The following is a 17,860-nucleotide window of genomic DNA, read 5'->3' as shown; positions in this document are numbered from 1 at the left end:
CTCCTTTAGACTGCTAAAAAAAAGTTAGTGGAAATTCACTCAAGAGTCAAGAACCCCAAAGACCCACTAGGAAGGGAACACTGGCCAGTAACACTGGGAAAGTGATTCAAAATCCCACCATAGCCACTGTTCCATGGACCTTCAAGAACACCCTCAGAGAGCAGAGAACCTCGTGTCAAAGGTTTACTGTGTACTTCTATGCAGTACAATCAGGAAACATTTCTGTATTTGGTTGTTACCCCTTTCCTACTACCTTCCATGTGCTCATTTCAATGGATGTCTAATATTCTGTTAGGCGGATATACAATACCCTTAATCAGAGCCTCTATCTTGGACATTTATGTTGTATTGTTTCTATTTTTATCGATACTAAAATAGATGTCATCACAGACCTTTTTACTTTCTTTTAAACTAGTTCTCGGGATAAATTCTAATGGCATTTGTTGATAGTTGGCAAAACTTTGAGTGCGCCTTTTTAAAAGGTGGGATTTATACTTAATCTTTTCTCTTCTATTCCAATGCCAGTATTTCGTCACTATTTCTCTCTCTCTCGTCCTTGAACTTATCATTATGGCCATTTCCTTTGCCTTCTGAATTTCTCATTCAGTGCCAACTGTTTGAGAATAGTAGTTCTCAAATTCCTTTCATAAATCCTTATAAGAGGACTTGTAGAACTCTCGAGATTCAATCAACAGAAGTTGGTCTAAACCACAGCTGTTTCTTTATGCTACACTGACCTGGAGCTATGATTAGCTCTTTGAATAATCTATGAACCAATTCTACAACTAGCAAACATATAGTAAAATGTATTGTCAAAGTCAATGCAGGAAAAAATATCTTACACAAAACAGAATCATTTACTTGAATATTCAACCTTGATAAATTCAAAACAATGTCACCTACAGTAAGAGATAAATTTATCAGAACCTGATTTTAATGAAAATAGTCTTCTATTTTGACCAGAGAACAACACAAGCTTAAATATATGCGTGGTCAGTCTAGCTAAAGGTTTGTCAATACCTGTATTGATCTTTCCAAAACCCAGCTTTTGGTTTCAATTTCTCCATTGTTTTTCTATTCTCTACTTCATTTATCGCCTCTCTACTCTGTATTTTCTTCCTTCTCCTAGCTTTGGTTTATCTTGCTCTTCTTTTGCTAGTTTCTTATGGTAAAGTTGGCTTATTGATTTTGGGGCCTTTCTTATTTTTTCCAGTTTTACTGAGATATAACTGACATACAGCTCTGTATAAGTTAAAGGGTACTACATAATAACCAATACACACATATTGCAAATGATTCCCACAATGTTCAGTTAATATCCAATCTGCTCATGTAGTTACAATAATGTTTTTCCTTCTAATGAGAGCTTTTAGGATCTACTCTTCTAGCAACTTTCAAATATATCGTAGAACAGTATTAACTATAGTCACTGTGCTATACATTATATCCCCAGGACTTATTTCTTATAACTGGAAATTTGTACCTTTTTACCACCTTCATCTAATTCCTCCACCCCCAACCCTTGCCTCTGGTAAGGACAAATCCATGTTTTCCTATGAATTTGTTTTTTTGTTTGTTTGTTTGTTTTAGATTCCACATATAAGTGAGATAACACAGCATTTGTCTTTCTCTGACTTATTTTACTTAGCATAATGCCTTCAAGGTCCTGGATCCCTTTTTTGTTCTCAATGTAAGTGTTTACAACTACAAATTTCCCTAAGTACTGCTATCACTGCATCCCATAGGTTTTGTTACATTTTGTTTACATTCATCTCACGGTATTTCCTAATTTTACTTGTAATTTCTTCTTTGACCCATTTGTATTTTAAGAGTATGTTGTCTAATTTCCACATATGAGTGAATCTTCCAGTTTTCCTTTTGCTATTTATAGTTTTACTCCATTGTGGTCAGAGAAGATACTCTGAATGATTTCAATCTTTTTAAATTTACTGAGCGGCAGCAAGATGACTGTTGGTTAGAGCATGAGCTCTAAACAACAGCGTTGCCTGTTCGATTCCCACATGAGCCAGTGAGCTGCGCCCTCCACAACTAGATTGAAGACAACGAGCTGCCGCTGAGCTGCCAGAGGGGCAGCCGGATGGCTCAGTTGGTTAAAGCACAAGCTCTCAAGAACAAGGTTGGTGATTCAATTCCTGCATGGGATGGTGGATGGTGGGCTGCGCCCCCTGCAACTAAGACTGACAACGGCACTGAGAACGGTGACTGGACTTGGAGCTGAGCTGCACCCTCCACAAAGAGATTGAAGGACAACAACTTGGAGCTGATGGGCCCTGGAGAAACACACTGTTCCCCAACATTCCCAATAAAAAATTTTTTTAAAAAATTTATTGAGATTTGTTTTGTGCCCTAACATATTCTATGTGCACTTGAGAAAAATGTATATTCTGCTGTTGTTGGGTGGAGTGTTCTATAGATGTTTGTTAGGTCTAGCTGATTTATAGTGTTTTTCAAGTCCTCTACTTCCTTATTGGTCTTCTATCCATTATTGAAAGTGAGATAGTGAAGTCTCTATTATTGTAGAACTGTCTATTACTCCCTTCAATTGTGTTAAGTTGTGCTTCATGTATTTTCGAGCTCTGTTGTTAGGTGTGTATAATTTTATGATTTGCCTTCTTAATGGAATGACCCTTTTGTCAATACATAATGTCCTTCTATGTCTCTTGTAACAATTTTTGTCTTTAAATCTATTTTGTCTGATATTAGTATAGCCTCCCCAGCTCTCTTTTGGTTACTATTTGCATGGAATATCTTTTCCCATTCCCTTACTTTCAACCTATTTGTACTATTGGATCTAAAGTCAGTCTCTTGTAGACAGCACATAGTTGGATATTTTTTAATCCATTCTGTTTCTGCCTTTTAATTGGAGATTTTAATCCATTTAAAGTAATCACTAATAAGGAAAGATTTAATTCTGTGATTTTGCTATTTGTTTTCTGTCTTATACCTGTTTTGTTCCTCAATTCCTCCATCACTGTCTCCTCCTGTGACTAAATTTTATCTAGTGTACCATTTTTACTACCTTCTCATTTTTTTCTATATACATTTTTTATTTTTTTTCTTAATGGTTACCCTAGGAATTATAAACATCGTAACTTTATAACAATCAAGTTTGAATTAATACCAACTTAGTTTCAATAGTATACAAAAACTCTGCTTTACAGCCCCACCGTCCCCTTTATATTATTGTCACAAATTAGATAGTTATACATGTTTGCCCATTAACATAGATTTATAATTATTATTTTAAGCATTTCCCTTTTAAATCATACAGAAACAAAAAGAGTTAAAAAAAAAAAAACAACAACACTGCAACACTAGCGGCTTTTATATTTACCGTGTTTCCCTGAAAGTAAGACCTAGCTGGACAATCAGCTGTAATGCGTCTTTTGGAGCAAAAATTAATATAAGACCCAGTCTTATTTTTCTATAAGACTGGGTATAATATAATATATTAATACAATATAAGACTGGGTCTTATATTAATTTTTGCTCCAAAAGACGCATTACAGCTGATAGTCCAGCTAGGTCTTATTTTCGGGGAAACAGGAGACCAATGTAGCTACCTTCACCATTTTTCATTTCTTCGTGGCTTTGAGGTACTGTCCAGGGTCCTTTCATTTTAGCCTGGAAGACTCCCTTTAACATCTCCTATAGGGCAGGTCTACTAGTGACAAACTCCTTGAGCTCTTGCTTATCTGGGAATGCCTCAGTCTCCAGTGACACTGTCTGTGGGGCCTGTAAAGTGCCTCCCCGGGCCACCTGCTGCCATCAGGCTGGGGTTAAGAGACAATCTCCCCCTTTGGTCTCTGCTGAAGCCATTTCTGCTGGGTAGGAAAGCACCACCCCAGGATGTCTGTTGCCAGCAGGTGAGGGACAAGAGATCAGACTCCCCAGTCGGTCTCTGTTGACACCAGAGGGAAGGGCATCTGTAGTGTTTGGCTGGGGTAGGGACGATATTGTCAAACAGGTTTATATCCAGCTTGGCTGCTCCTTTCCCAGTCCTCTGGCCAGACAGTAGACTTTTCTTGGGACTCTTTTTTTTTTTTGTCCGAATCCATTGGTGGTTCCAGGTTGCAGGCTTATCTAGTGCCCAGTCCAGGATACATTGGAGACAAAAAAACTCAGGGAACACACTGCCATGCCATTCCTCAAGTCCTAAGATCCTAACCAGCCTGCTTTCCTCTTTACATCTTTCAAAATCCTCCTTCTGTTATATTATGTCCAGGGTTTTTAGTTGTACTTAGCAGGGGAGAGCAGGGAGAAATTAGTCTAAGCCCCCAATTGTGTTTTACAGTGTTTCACCTATATTTGCAACAAAAACTTTCTTGGACAGGGGAAAATAATACATAATCAGAGACCTTAAGCACTAGAAGGATCCACGTAGTCTAATTTTCTCATTCTATAGAAGAGGCAGTAGGTCTGGGAGACTAATTTGCTTACTTCCCACAAAGCAATAGAGCTACACAGTAGTAGGGCTGAGAGTAAGACCACAGATAGACACATTCACCCAGTGTTGTACAGCTTTCAGTATGTTCTTTCATCATCACAGATGAAGATAAATCCTGGGCCTGGATCTTCCTCCCTTAATCACTGCAATATTCATTAACACACTGTGATTTTCAGCTAATCTACAGCATGTACTGTAGGACAGAACAGAGTAACACTTTGGAAGAAAATGAAGATGGCATCTTAGGTGATGTGTGTTTGTAAATTCTCCTCAGAATAATTACTGAGTTTCTAATACATAAATACATAGAAAAACACCTCTTGACATATACTAAATTTATATGTTAATGAGTGAAAATTAGGATGTTGTATATACTTTAGAAAGCTCACAAATACGCTTTACCAACACAGCCAATGTATTAAAGTTAATTCAGTGACTAATGTACATTACATGAGGTCGTCTGAATATATTATAGCAAAAGATCTCATGGTATTTGATGTATGCCCACAGAGTTTTAATTTGATAAAGAAAAAGGCCATGAAATTTTAGAAGCAGTGACATTTCTATATTGTTTATACTTAAAGAATGTTTCTTCCTGTTTTCTTACAGGTATTTAAAAGTTCCAATGAGATACTTCATTTTACTCCCTTAGAAATGGATTTAGTATATGGCTAAAATGGATTCAGCATGTATATACTTTAATCAAATTTACATCTTAAAAAATATATTAGGTAACCCTGATAAGAGGCCTACAGAATCACTAGTAATGCCAAAAAAAGAGAGGTCTAAAACTTTTCATTTCTCCCAGGAAAATTTACTATTTTGTATCATCAACTGTATATTAACCATAGAAAGAATACTTGAAGTGACAGGATATTAATTTACAAGGACTGGGTACATTTTTTTTTAAAGCACAGAGTATCAAATATTTCAGAAGAAGTACAGATGGCCATTTGAGTTTAAGTGAACCTCAGTCTTTCCTTCTAAATGAAACAAAGGCAGTATTTTATAAAAAGTTGTATCTAAGAAATTTGGCTTTGAAATAGAGCAGCATGCACAGCATATTCCATGGGGTTCCGTATTGCCTTAGAGACCTGATTCTGTGTAGCCAGATGACAAAGTCAGATGAGAGATTAGCTGTATATGTTCATGGCTAGTCCTTCATCACAGCACCCACAGGACCTGAGGCACAGTGACCAGTCCTTCCAGCAAGACCTTTCCATCGTGCCCTCTGATCCTGCTATCAGTCATTTCAAGAAGCCCGACTCCCATGCCATCTGTTGTAATCTGGGTTCTTGTCCCCATGGGGTGGGTCTATGTACATCTCCTAACCTGACCTCGTGTATCCCACTCTCCCCAACTCAAGAAAGCCTTCCATCCACTGTTCCCTTTAAGAACTCCTGGCACAGCATCAACAAATCCCCACATTCTCAACTTCTTCACCGAACAATCCTTCTTCTTGCCTTAATTCAGTGCTTCTCAATCCTGGCTGCACTTTAGAATCACCTGGGCAGCTTCTTAAAACTCCCCATGCCCAGGCCTCACCCCACACCAAAATCTCTGGGGGTGGGACCCAGGCCTCAGTAGGTTTAGCTCCCCCAGATGATTCCAGTGCACACAAGGGCTAAGTGACACCCTGCGCTCTCTCCTCAGGGGCCGCTCCCCAGGCAGAACTCCCTGTCAGGAGGCCCTTTCTCTCCTACATCCCAGGCCCCACTGGAACTTGAGCGAGCAGGCCACTTGCTGTACACTGCCATCTCCAAACATTAAATCTCTTGCCCTAAGACTTCGTAGCTTTCCAAATTTCGGGCATTTCCTCAAACCTCCTTGCAGAGGAGGTTTCTTTGCACTTGCTTTTTCTCTACAGTAAAGCTGTGAATACCTCAGCCATCTAAAAAGTTCTCGTTTCTTGAAAACTCATTTCATTGGTCACCTCCGCCCTTCCATGAAGCCCTCTCGGTCTCTCTAAGCTTAAAAGTATTGATAAAATGCTTCCTCCATAGTGCTTTCATCTTATAGTGCTATTTTAGTACTCGTTACACTGCTAGCAAGGCACACCTCCCATTATAAGGTGAGAAATTAGTAGTATAAATAGGAAAATTCTGAGTATATTAGTCTACCGGGTGCCTCAATTCATCGAATGTGGTGCTAACATAATATTGAAAAGATTATCCTTTGTATCGAAAAACCTTTTCTTTATTAAAGATAATTACACTGAAGCTGTGCCTCTATCACAACTGCCACAAGAAATTTGTCGTAAGATCAGCACTATTAAAGGGATTTAGCTGCTGAAGTACCAAATAGGCCCTCAGCAGAGAACTGCCCTACAGGACAAGCACCAACTCTGTAGATGGCATTTGACTCCGTTCATAAGCACACAAACAGTGAGCTAATAAGTTTAACTAACTCTCATTTTAACACTGCTCCCTAGGACCTTATGAAACAGCTAACTATAATTACTGTTTAGTCATATATGCTATGAATCAGTCTTTAAAACAAAACAATGTGTCATCTCTCCTGAGCTGAGCCAAAACACCCTGCCCTGGTCTCTAGTCTGTCCACAGGGAAACATGGGGCACAGACCACTTGATTCCTTATATATTCACTTGGTCCTTCTTGATCTTACCTACAGTATGAAAAATAAAAAGATCTGGTTCTTTGAATTGATTCCTTTTCCTAACGCTAGGGCCCCCTTTGTATAACGTAACCCAGATGTGCATTTCATAGCAGTGCCAGCTAAACTGCATTTTCTGCTGAAAACCTATACTTCATCTCTCTCACTTGATAACAGTAGAGAGATGCTTTGGATGTACATAGAAATGATCTATATATACCTTTATGCACATAGCTGCAAACATACAAACTCTTTTATATACTTATTATCTGGAAGTACAACACTGATTGGCCACACAGTTTTTAAAATAGTGTCACTTTTTAGGGAATAAAACATTTTCTTGTTTGTTATAATCTAGTCTTCCCATTTATCAAGTTAAATAACATGAAAAACTTAAATCCAAGAATAATCCAAAAACATTTTATTTTAATCTCTTCTCAGAGCTACTGATAAATATACTGATTTAAATTATATCATCAGGCTTCCTGGTTTCTCCCTTAGGTACTACAGTTTAAACCCCATAAAAGAAGTCTCTGTAGTTAAGTATATATATATGTGTGTGTGTGTGTGTGTGTGTGTATACATATATATATATATATATATATATATATATATATATATATATATATATGTGTATTTTTTTCCCAAAGTCAGGATTATTGTCCATATATAGCAAGGAACATTCAAAAAAATTAACAGAGTAGAAGAATTTAGTGTGTTAAAGTGGTTAAAATGACCCCATGAGAGCAAGGAAGAAGGAATAGAAAAACAAGGAAGAAAACAAAACAAACTGAAAACATGACAATTTGAAATCCCAAGCTAATGTGCAGTAAATTTTATTTTTCATTTTCAACTCTTCTAGAAAAAAACTATTGGCATAAGATATAAAAATTTAACTTTAAGCACATAATATAGAGATGAGGTGACAGATGAAAGAGGTTTGGAAACGTTCTTACCAATACCTTAAGTCTGGTGTATAATAATGTTTCCTAACCACTAAGCCCTCCGGATATTAATAGGTATTTTATAAATAAAGAGATGAATGGTCACACAAGCTAGGAAATTGCCAGCTTTAACAAAATTGACCAGGTTTCTTTACTGTGGGACTTCAAAGCCTTTCCTGGGCTCATATGCCCTGGGAGTCTCCCAAAGCGGGTACAGAGGCAGCAGCCTGCAAATGCGTCTCCGCACAGAGCCCTCGTGATATCTCCCAGAAGGCTGTTTTATCACAAGCAGTGTGGAAAAGACAAGGTATCCAGGTGCCCCATACAGGTGGTCAGGTGAGTTTGTCCTGGGGCCAGCATTCAGAATCGGACACTGCACAAAGACCCCAGCCAGGCGTGTGTGCATTACCCAGGACTTCCTCTTTTGAATGTGTGTGTCCCACTTACAGGGGACGAAAGGGGGAGAGGGGAGTGGCATGGGGGCTTTCTGCCCGCATTTCTTACCACCTGTCTCTGTAGTCTGAGCTCTCCAGAGTCAGGCAGCTGAGGCTCCCTGCTCACATTGTGAGGGAAGTCTAGCAGACAAAGCAGCAGTCTCATTTGTTAACAGTGACTTGAGAATTCCCAGTGCCCTGTCAGATCCTCAGGCCCCAAAGCAGGCAGGAAGCCCACCTGAAGCAGCTCAGATTAGGACTGCTGATCGCAGCATTTCCCAACCAGGAAGGAACTGTTGGCACTTGCACAGGAGGGGAAGATAAGGAGGTTGGCCACAAAAGCCCTTTCAGGCAGGTCTTCCACTCATTCATCCAGGTGGCTCCCAAGCCCCGCTTTGAAAGCAGCAGTTGGCAGCATGCCCACTAATTTTGTTGTGACAAAGTCCAGGTTTGCTGTTGGTGCAAATCCAGAGCCTCGTCTCATCTAGGTCCTCCGTAGGAGACACTCTGACTCCAGTGACGCGGAGGGGAGGGACCCTTAGACATGCACCTCGGTTTGGGAGCGGGCTCTATTATTTACTTGCTATGTCACCTTGGGGGACTGGCTTAACCCCTGTATGCTTCAATTTCCTCATCTGTAAGAAAAGGATTATATTAGCACCTACTTCATAGGGTTTTTGTGGAGATTAGATAATGCACTGAAAGCACTTAGCACAATTCCTGGTCTATTGTGGATGCTCAATAAACAGCCAATAATTAAATGAGCAGAAATAATGACCAGCGAAAGGCTTAGGATAGAACTAAAGCTTGGCATCAGATACACAGCAGGGACTCAATAAATACTTGTTGACTGATTAACCAATAATCTCCTAAAGGCATGCTGGAGTATTGGAAAGGGGGTTCTCACTGGTTTATATGTGGGCGGGAAGAACAGGGCTTTCACCCATCAAACTGAAGCAGGAAGCCAGGACCTTATGTTATTTGCATCTCAAGTTTGAGTGGATGCTAAAGACCATCTAATTCTCTAAAAGAAGGACAAGCAAATGTTAAAAGTGGTTTCAGTGACTCAGCAAGTGCTGAGATGCGCCGTATGAAAAGGTATGCTCTGAACCACCCAGAGCAATGTGGTAGAAACTGGGACTGTTTATAGAGAAACTGCCCAACATTTTGTACCAAAAGTCAGAGACGACTTTTAAAGATAAAAAGTTTCTTCAGCAGCAATTAATGAAAGGCAGGGTCTGTAGCACCCTTTATCACACCGCAGATTCGCTGCTTGCTTCTCATTTTCAGCTCTACAAAGATTGTTGACGAATAAGGCCAGAGTGGCACATGTAAATAACGCAGAATAAATTCACAGGGGAGACGATTTTGGTGACACGCTCTCCCAACTCCCGCTGTTAACAGCTTACTGTTCCCAGGGAAAATACCCTCCTAAAGAAAGTGTCATGGGCCTAAACTGCAGCACTAACCCCAGGTTGATGACATTTTTAGTTTATGCAGAATAAACCAGCTCCTAAAACACTGATGAAAATATAGGCACCCAGACTGCACATGCTATACAGGAAAACCATGTCTCCCACCCCAAACGGAGAAGAGCCCCTTCTACTCCTTTCTCTGGATGAAAACCACATGCAACCCTGTACAGCCAAGAGTGAACTAGGACACATTTGCTTAGTTGCTTATTGAGGAAACTTTCCCTTTTCCATATGAGGTTTGGAGACGGGAGGGGCTGGCTGGATAAGAAGAAATTTAAGCACTCTCTGCTCTCTTCAGCCAGATGCTATCTTGGGAACCTGACCAGCCAGTTCTGTGGTGATCCGTCTTCACAAAGGAAGCACAGTGGAAGGACAACTTCCCTACTACCCAACGGTTTACAGAAATCAACATCTGTCTCCTACCTGTGATGGACAAGGTCTCGGAGGGAGTGCTGGTGGCAGTGGTAACAATCCGGACTTAGTAGCTGAAAATAAAAACACAAACTATTAAGGCCCACCGAAAACAAAAGAAAATACCCTTCCATTTGTTAACTAGGATAGCAGTAGCATTTAATATGTTTAAGTTTTTAAAATCCATCTGAAGGCTTAATAAAAAAACAAGGGAGTATATGCTTTTTCTAATCCCGTTTTCATTTTCATCCTACCCAAAATCCAAGGCTAGGCTATTGTGATTAAGACAGTGTAAAACGGCACCATACATAGTTATTACAATATTATTGACTATATTTCCTAATTGGAGGGATCACTTTGTAAATTATATACATGTTTAACCACTATGCTGTACACCTGAAACTAACATAAAATAATATTGAATGTCAACTATCATTGAAAAATAATACTTTTAAATATTATTTTTAAAAAGACAGTGTAAAACGATAAGGAAAAGACACCCCTTGATTAAAAGACTGGCACCCAGCACAGGAAACGCAGTCGATTCCTCATTATTCTGCTGTTAATTTTTTAGTTTCAAATACCCTAGGTCCTGTGGCTTCTCTATTTCTCCCCAGCTCTTGGCCATTACACTGCTCATTAGCTCAGCAAGCAGGCTGGAGAAGCTAAGAAAGCAAGGGTCCCAACCAGGCAGCTCTACCGCCAAGTGAGTGGTTCTGAGAGGAGCAGGAGAGGCTGGAAGTGAAGGACTAAAATGATAGTTAGGGATTCTTCCAAGATCTCCGTTTCCTTTTCTCTCCCTGATACTTATTTTCATGGGTGAGTAAATCTGTTTCTAAAATAATCTGGCCCCATTTGAAAGATCTTTTGAAAGACAGTTTCAAGTCTAATTTTTTTTTTAATTTTGTGAGATACAGAGAAAATTCAGTTAAGCCAAGAATGTCTGAACTGTAACTTAAGGAAAATAAACATCTGCTATTGAATTATAAACAAAGCTATAATCACAAAGAAATAAGTTTATTATCACACACTGGCAAGTTAAACCACATTCTTAATAAATTTCTTATAAAAGTACACCATGCCCTATATAACTATATATACATACAACTATTTTTTTTGTGTGTTTTTTTTGCAAATCAGTAATATGTGTGCTAATATTTAGACAATTTTCTCTGCCTCAAAAATAAATCATAGTAACGTGCCAAGAACATAGAAGTTTCTGCAAATCACTTTTGATTTGACCTAGCTAGATCAGACAAGTTAGAAGATGGAGTTCGGGGCTTTCCACAAAGGTAATTTCATAGAGATTTTTCATTCTGAGCCAATGCACGGATATGGTACAACCATGTGGACCCATCAATGATTTCTCTCAATCTGTCTTTCATTAAAATTTATGAAATACATCACTGGGTCAAAACTCCAGAGGTGGTGAGACCTTGAACAGTCTTCGACAACAAAGCACGTAGCAGCAGAGAATGACAAAAGCCTCAGGAACCATCTCAGGCCCCTGCTCTATAGGTCCTTAAGGACTGGGCCTTTAAACTACCAGTTACTTTGAAAACAAAATGAAAACACAAACAAAAAACAAAATCTATTCATGCTTTCAAGGGAAAAGCCTTGCACTAGAATAAAGTGTTTGTTAAAATAACCCTTTATTAACAAAAGACGACAAAGAAGTAAGCCATGTAATTAAACTGACTTCTGCTTCAAGCCAAGATGGAATAACAGAGACCAGATTTACCCTCCCATTTGAAATAGGCAAAAACAAACATATGGTGTTTTTCATATAAAACAACAGTTTAAGACCCTAGAACAAAACACATAAAACAAGTTTTCAAGACAGTAGGAAATTAGGCAACAAAAGACGGTGATCCTGGAGAGACAGGAAACAAACATGTGACTGTCCCTGCTTACTGCCCTGAAAGTTACTAGAAACAGGACCTATATCCAGATTCGTGTCTATGCGTAATTTCATTTTCACTCTTACTTAACTTTGAAAAACAAACAAATGTCCTATTTTTGTAAAACATGATGTAAGGGTGTTTCTGAATATACGTTTGCATAAAATTATATAACCTACAAACATTAACAGCAGTTTTGTTTCCTCATTTCGATGCCTTTATCTATTTTTGCTTTTGCTCTTACCTGGCTAGAACACCTAATGTAAAGCTGAATTACAATGGTGATAAGGGTATTCTTGTCTTCTCTTGATCTTAAAGGTAAGGCTTTCACTATATCACCATGTAAGTATGGTGTTTGCTGTAGGTTTGTTTTCCATACCCTTTAATGGATTATGAAAATTCCCATCTATTTTTGAGATTTTTTTTATCATAATTTATTGTTGAATTTTTTAACCAAAGCTGCATCTCCATCGAGACAATGGTATGATTTTTTTCCTTATAATTTGTTAATATCATAAATTACATTATGATTTTTTTTATATTAAAACACCTTTGCAGACGTAGGATAATCCCAACTTGGTCAAGTTTTTCTGTCTGCTAGATTTAGTTAGCAATGGTTTGTTTAGGATTTTTGCAACTACATTCATAAGACTGACAAGTGAGTTTCCTTTCTCATCTGGTCCTCTGTTACGCTTGATTCAGCTGGAGAATGCTCCCCTATCTATACTCTGGAACAGGTTGTATAAGATTGGAACTCTCTGGTTGTTGCTGAATGTCAAGTAAAGCTTGAAGGCAGAACCATCTGGGCCTGGAGTTTTCTTTGAAAGAAAATTTCTGATCATTTCGCTTAATTGTCACAGGATTATTCAAAGTTTCTAATTCTTAAATCAGTTTTGATAAATATTTTTCTACACATTTATTCATTTTGTCTAAATGTTCACATTTAATGCCATAAAGGTGCTCATATCCCCTTTATCATCTTAATCTCTGCATATGTGATTTTCTTTTTTGAATTTCTAATACTATTCGTGTCATCACTCTAGTTTTTCTTCATTAATCTCACCTGACATTTGTCAGTTTTATTACTTTAAAAAAAAAAAAAAAAAAAACTTCGAACATTTTTGAGCCTCTATATTGTATGCTTGCTTTCTGTTTCATTAATGTCTGTCATCTCCTCCGATTTACTTTCTTTGGGCTTATCCTATTGTTCTTTTTCTAGCTTAAATTGGTTGCTTAGCTTACTAATTTCTAGTTTTTCTTCTTTTCTAACATAAGCATTTAGGGTACAAATTTTCTTCCACGTATCTCTTTAATAGAATCTCACAGGTTCTAATGTGATATCATTCACTTTTAAAATTTTTCCTAATTTCCATTACAATTTCTTTATGATGTTACCTTCTGTTTGAAGTTCATTCTTTAGAATTTCCTTCATTGAGAGTCTATTAGTAGCAAGCTTAGTTTACGTGACTGGAAAGCCTTTATTTTGCCCTCATTCTTGAAAGATGATTTCATTGGGTATAGAATTCTAGACTAACAGCGATTTTTCTCCCAGCACATTGAAAATAAGATTTCACTGTCTTCTGGCTTCCATTATTGCTATTGAGAAATCAGATATCAACAGAATCACTGGTGTTTTTTTTTTTTTTTCATTAAAGTTTATTGGGGTGACAATGGTTAGCAAAGTTACACAGGTTTCAGAATTCCTATTTTTTAGTAGGTAGTCTGTCTTCTCTCTGGTTGCTTTTAAGATCTTCTCCAGTTTTGGTGCTTTGCAGTACCAAACTTTACCCTGTGTCTGCATGTGTATTTCTTCATCCTCTTTTTCTTGCATAACCTGCTGAGCTTCACTGGAACTTTAGAATCAAGTGGCAACCTATTAACTTTGAGAAATTCCCAGGGATTCTTAAAATATTGTCTTCCCACCATTTCCTCTCAACTCTCCTTTGGGAGCTATTTGTTTAACTGGGCTGCATTCTGGATAATTTTCTAAGATCTATTGTCCAATTACCCAACTCCCTCTTCAACTGTACTTAATGTCCTGTTAATCCAGTCTTTGAATTTATTTCAATTACTAAATTTTTCATCTCTAGATGTTCTATTTGGTCTTTTTTCAAAATGGCTTTTTCATTTTTATAATTTCTTGACTACCCACTTATTTTCTTCATCTCTTTTCTTCCAACATATTAAACATATTTATGTAACAGTCTGTGTCTGATAATTCCATAATCTGAGAGCTTTGAATTTTCTACTGTTTTGTTGCTTCTGTTGGCTTTCTCTTACCATGTTCCATTTCCTAGAGTGTATGGCAACCTCTGACTCTGAAAGCATATTCCTCGGAACTTTATCTGTTGAAATACTTTACGGGCTGGGTAGACATCGATTAAATAGTTCAAGAAAACTTCCCAGAAATGAAGAATATGAGTTTCTAAATTTAAAAAACCCACTGAGTATCCAAGACAATAGGAGAATAAACAGATCCATGGCAAGGCACATCAACACAAAATTTTAAAATACTGGAGTTAGAAGATTCTACAAGTTTCCAGCAGAGGGTGGGAAAGGAGAGGAAGCCACATACTGTGTTTTCCCGAAAATAAGACCTAACTGGAAAATAAGCCCTAGCATGATTTTTCAGGATGCTTGTAATATAAAATAAGCCCTACTGTATTTCCCCAAAAGTAAAACCAAGTCTTATATTAATTTTTGCTCCAAAAGACACATTAGGGCTTATTTTATATGATAAACATCCTAAAAAATCATGCTACGGCTTATTTTCTGGTTAGGTCTTATTTTTGGGGAAACATGGTACAAATGATCAGGAGTCCAAATGGTTTTACACTTCTTAACATACCATTGGAAGCTGAATTCATTGGAGCAATGCTATCGAAATTCTGAAAACTTATTTCCAACTGACGATTGCATACCCAAACTAGCAGCCTGCATGGTGGGTCAATTAAAGATGTTTTTAGACATTCAGGGTCTTAAATTGAAGTCTATGTACCTTTTCCAAGAAAGCTACTCAAGGATGTTCTCTACCAAAACAACAGTAAACCAAAAAAGAGCAATCCAAGTGCACTGATGATATACGCACAGGATAAAGGAGATCCAACATAGGAAAAAGAGGGAGGGAATCCTTGGATGACAGTATAGGGAGATGCCATGATAAAAACTATGTAACACACATAGAAAGACTATCACCTCAGATTTCTTGAAAAACATGAAACTAATACCTGATATGCCAGAATTTATAACAACTTTGGGAAATTGAGGGAGTGTACAGTTTATTTGGGGGCAAGTACAATAGAAAAAGAAATGAGTTAATTATTTACTCCAAGGAAATCAAAAACCTGTGCAAGTAATACAAGTAAATAATTTATCATATGGTTTACATAGCCATAATTATAATATAAACACTAAATATTAATTAAGCAAAATTACAATATAACTATACTGGGAGAGTAGAAGAGGGGAAAGTTACTACAAAAGAGAAGATAGTAGATGATGACTAAAATTGAAATGTCAACAAGAGGTTATACAAATATGTTATTAATATGAAGGAAATACCAAAATAATCAACATAAAAAAATCCTGGAGCACGAGTGTATTCTCCGAAGTCTTGAGGTATATCAACGGCCTTGGAGGAGCTTTTCAGACTTCAGTTTGTCCCCTCAGTTCAGCATGGAGCCCTGGACCTTCCCCTTCAGCATGTCAGGATATCAGCTGGGATGATTCACTTTTTCCAGCTTCTTCCCTCTCTTTCCAGACTTCATGTCCACTGACTCCCAGTCAAGAGAAGGGAAAACTAAAAGTACCTACTCACTTCACTTCACTCCAGACTTGGAGTATCAGTAAGAAATCTCAAGATTTGCCTACTCACACACATGGCTTCTGAAGGGAGGCAGGCAGTCGAGAGTGCTCCCAAAGCCTCAGGTCTTCCCTTAGCTGCTACTCTTTCCAAAACAAAAAGAAATGCCATTAGCTCATGTATCATTCCTCGTTTGAATGCTGCTGAAAAATCTCTTCCATGCGTTCATGATTCCGTGTTCATTTCCTTTAATGGTAGGAGATATTAATCTAGCTTCATTCTACCAATTTTATGTCTGATTCATTTTTTTGTCTCCCATAGCACCTAAACATACTGCTTTGTGTTTAGTAAGTACTCACACAGTGAGCAAATACTTGAAATTGAATTTAGTAAAGCAAAATCTCCTCTTACAATATTTTTAGTCCATTCATGACCTAAAAGTAGACTCAAATATTTTATCCAGCATGTTCTAATCCATTTTTTAAAAAAGAAAAAGTAGGGGCAGCCAGATGGCTCAGTTGGATAGAGCACGAGCTCTTAATCACAAGGTTGCCAGTTCAATTCCCGCATGGGATGGTGGGCTGAGGCCCTGGAACTAGATTGAAAATGGCGACTGGACTTGGAGCTGAGCTGCATCCTTCACAACTAAACTGAAGGACAATGACTTGACTTGGAGCTGATGGGCCCTGGAAAAACACACTGTTCCCCAATATTCCCCAATAAAAAAGCTGAAAGAAAAAGTATACCTTCATGCAAAGTGAAATTGAAAAAATACTTTGGCTTAATAACCTAGTATATACATGCACAAGATGAGAACGCACCTGTTAATAACACCAGTGCTTTCCCAGAAGGGAAGAGAAGGAAAGGAGAGGGGAGAACACTTTTTCAACAGACATTAAAAGCTAACACACTCATGAAGCAATGGCAGGTTTATCTCTGAAGACTTAGTTAATAAGGTTGAACACCAGATTATCAGCAAGGCTTTCTCAAACCAAAAAGTTTTATAAGTGTAATCATAGAAAAATAATAAATACCCAAATCCTAAAAAATGGATTAAAAAGTTCATGAAAGAAACTGACATTTAATCCTAAATTCAGAAAATGCAGTAATAATTTCCAGTGTTTATTAAATCTGTTGAAAGATGTGCATTTTCTGACACTAATTCACTAAATCTCAGCTTTTCGGTATCTTCATCCAAAACTCTAATCTCTAAAATTTTGTATCCTCTTACTTCATTATGCTTAGAAATTTCCAGGCAAAGTATTATTCATAGATATTACTGTCTATTTAACTAATTTCCTTCAGATTTTTACAAAGCCCCAAATCAATGACTAACTGAAAACATGTTCCAACTTACTGAGTGGAAATAAAGCAGCAGATGTGGCAACTGAAAGCTTCAAGGAACAGAAAGCCGATTCTTCAGGGGAGTGAAACTTGGAATAACTTCAGCTGTGGAAAAGGGCTCCCATCCCCCCAACTCGGAATATTTTATGAAGAAAATAAAAGCATTCAAATGCCAAAGAAAAAAACACTTATAGGATGGAAAATGTTGAAAGGAGCCTGCCAGTGGGACCTACACTTTTAAGTATCAATCAAGTAGAGAGTTAGCCATATGCAAAGCTTCAAGGATTTCATCAGGAAGGACCATTCCTCTTCTTGGCAAGTTCATAAAAATGGCTATTTCTTTGTAATAGAAATCGTTCTTTCTTTCTCTCCTTTCTAATCACAAAAGCATGTGCAAGCCTATGCCTATTCGCCTGATCACCCAGTTACACACTGTGATGGCTTCCTATGTCATATACACCTATACA

General features: G+C 37.8%; 1 protein-coding gene across 9 annotated transcripts in view; it reads right to left on the bottom strand.

Annotated features, from left to right (window-relative positions):
* REPS2 (RALBP1 associated Eps domain containing 2) overlaps positions 1–17,860 on the bottom strand; it is a 194,789-nt gene that overhangs the window by 48,928 nt on the left and 128,001 nt on the right. For all 9 annotated transcript variants that reach the window (XM_074323770.1, XM_019746269.2, XM_019746270.2 and 6 more), the window contains one exon: positions 10,359–10,420. In XM_074323770.1, coding sequence (XP_074179871.1) covers positions 10,359–10,420 — 62 coding nt within the window. The remainder of the gene's footprint in view (positions 1–10,358; positions 10,421–17,860) is intronic.

This window comes from Rhinolophus sinicus, chromosome X, assembly GCF_036562045.2.
Source record: "Rhinolophus sinicus isolate RSC01 chromosome X, ASM3656204v1, whole genome shotgun sequence".
NCBI classification, from domain to species: Eukaryota; Metazoa; Chordata; class Mammalia; order Chiroptera; family Rhinolophidae; genus Rhinolophus; species Rhinolophus sinicus.
This window is presented reverse-complemented; position numbering and strand designations above follow the sequence as displayed.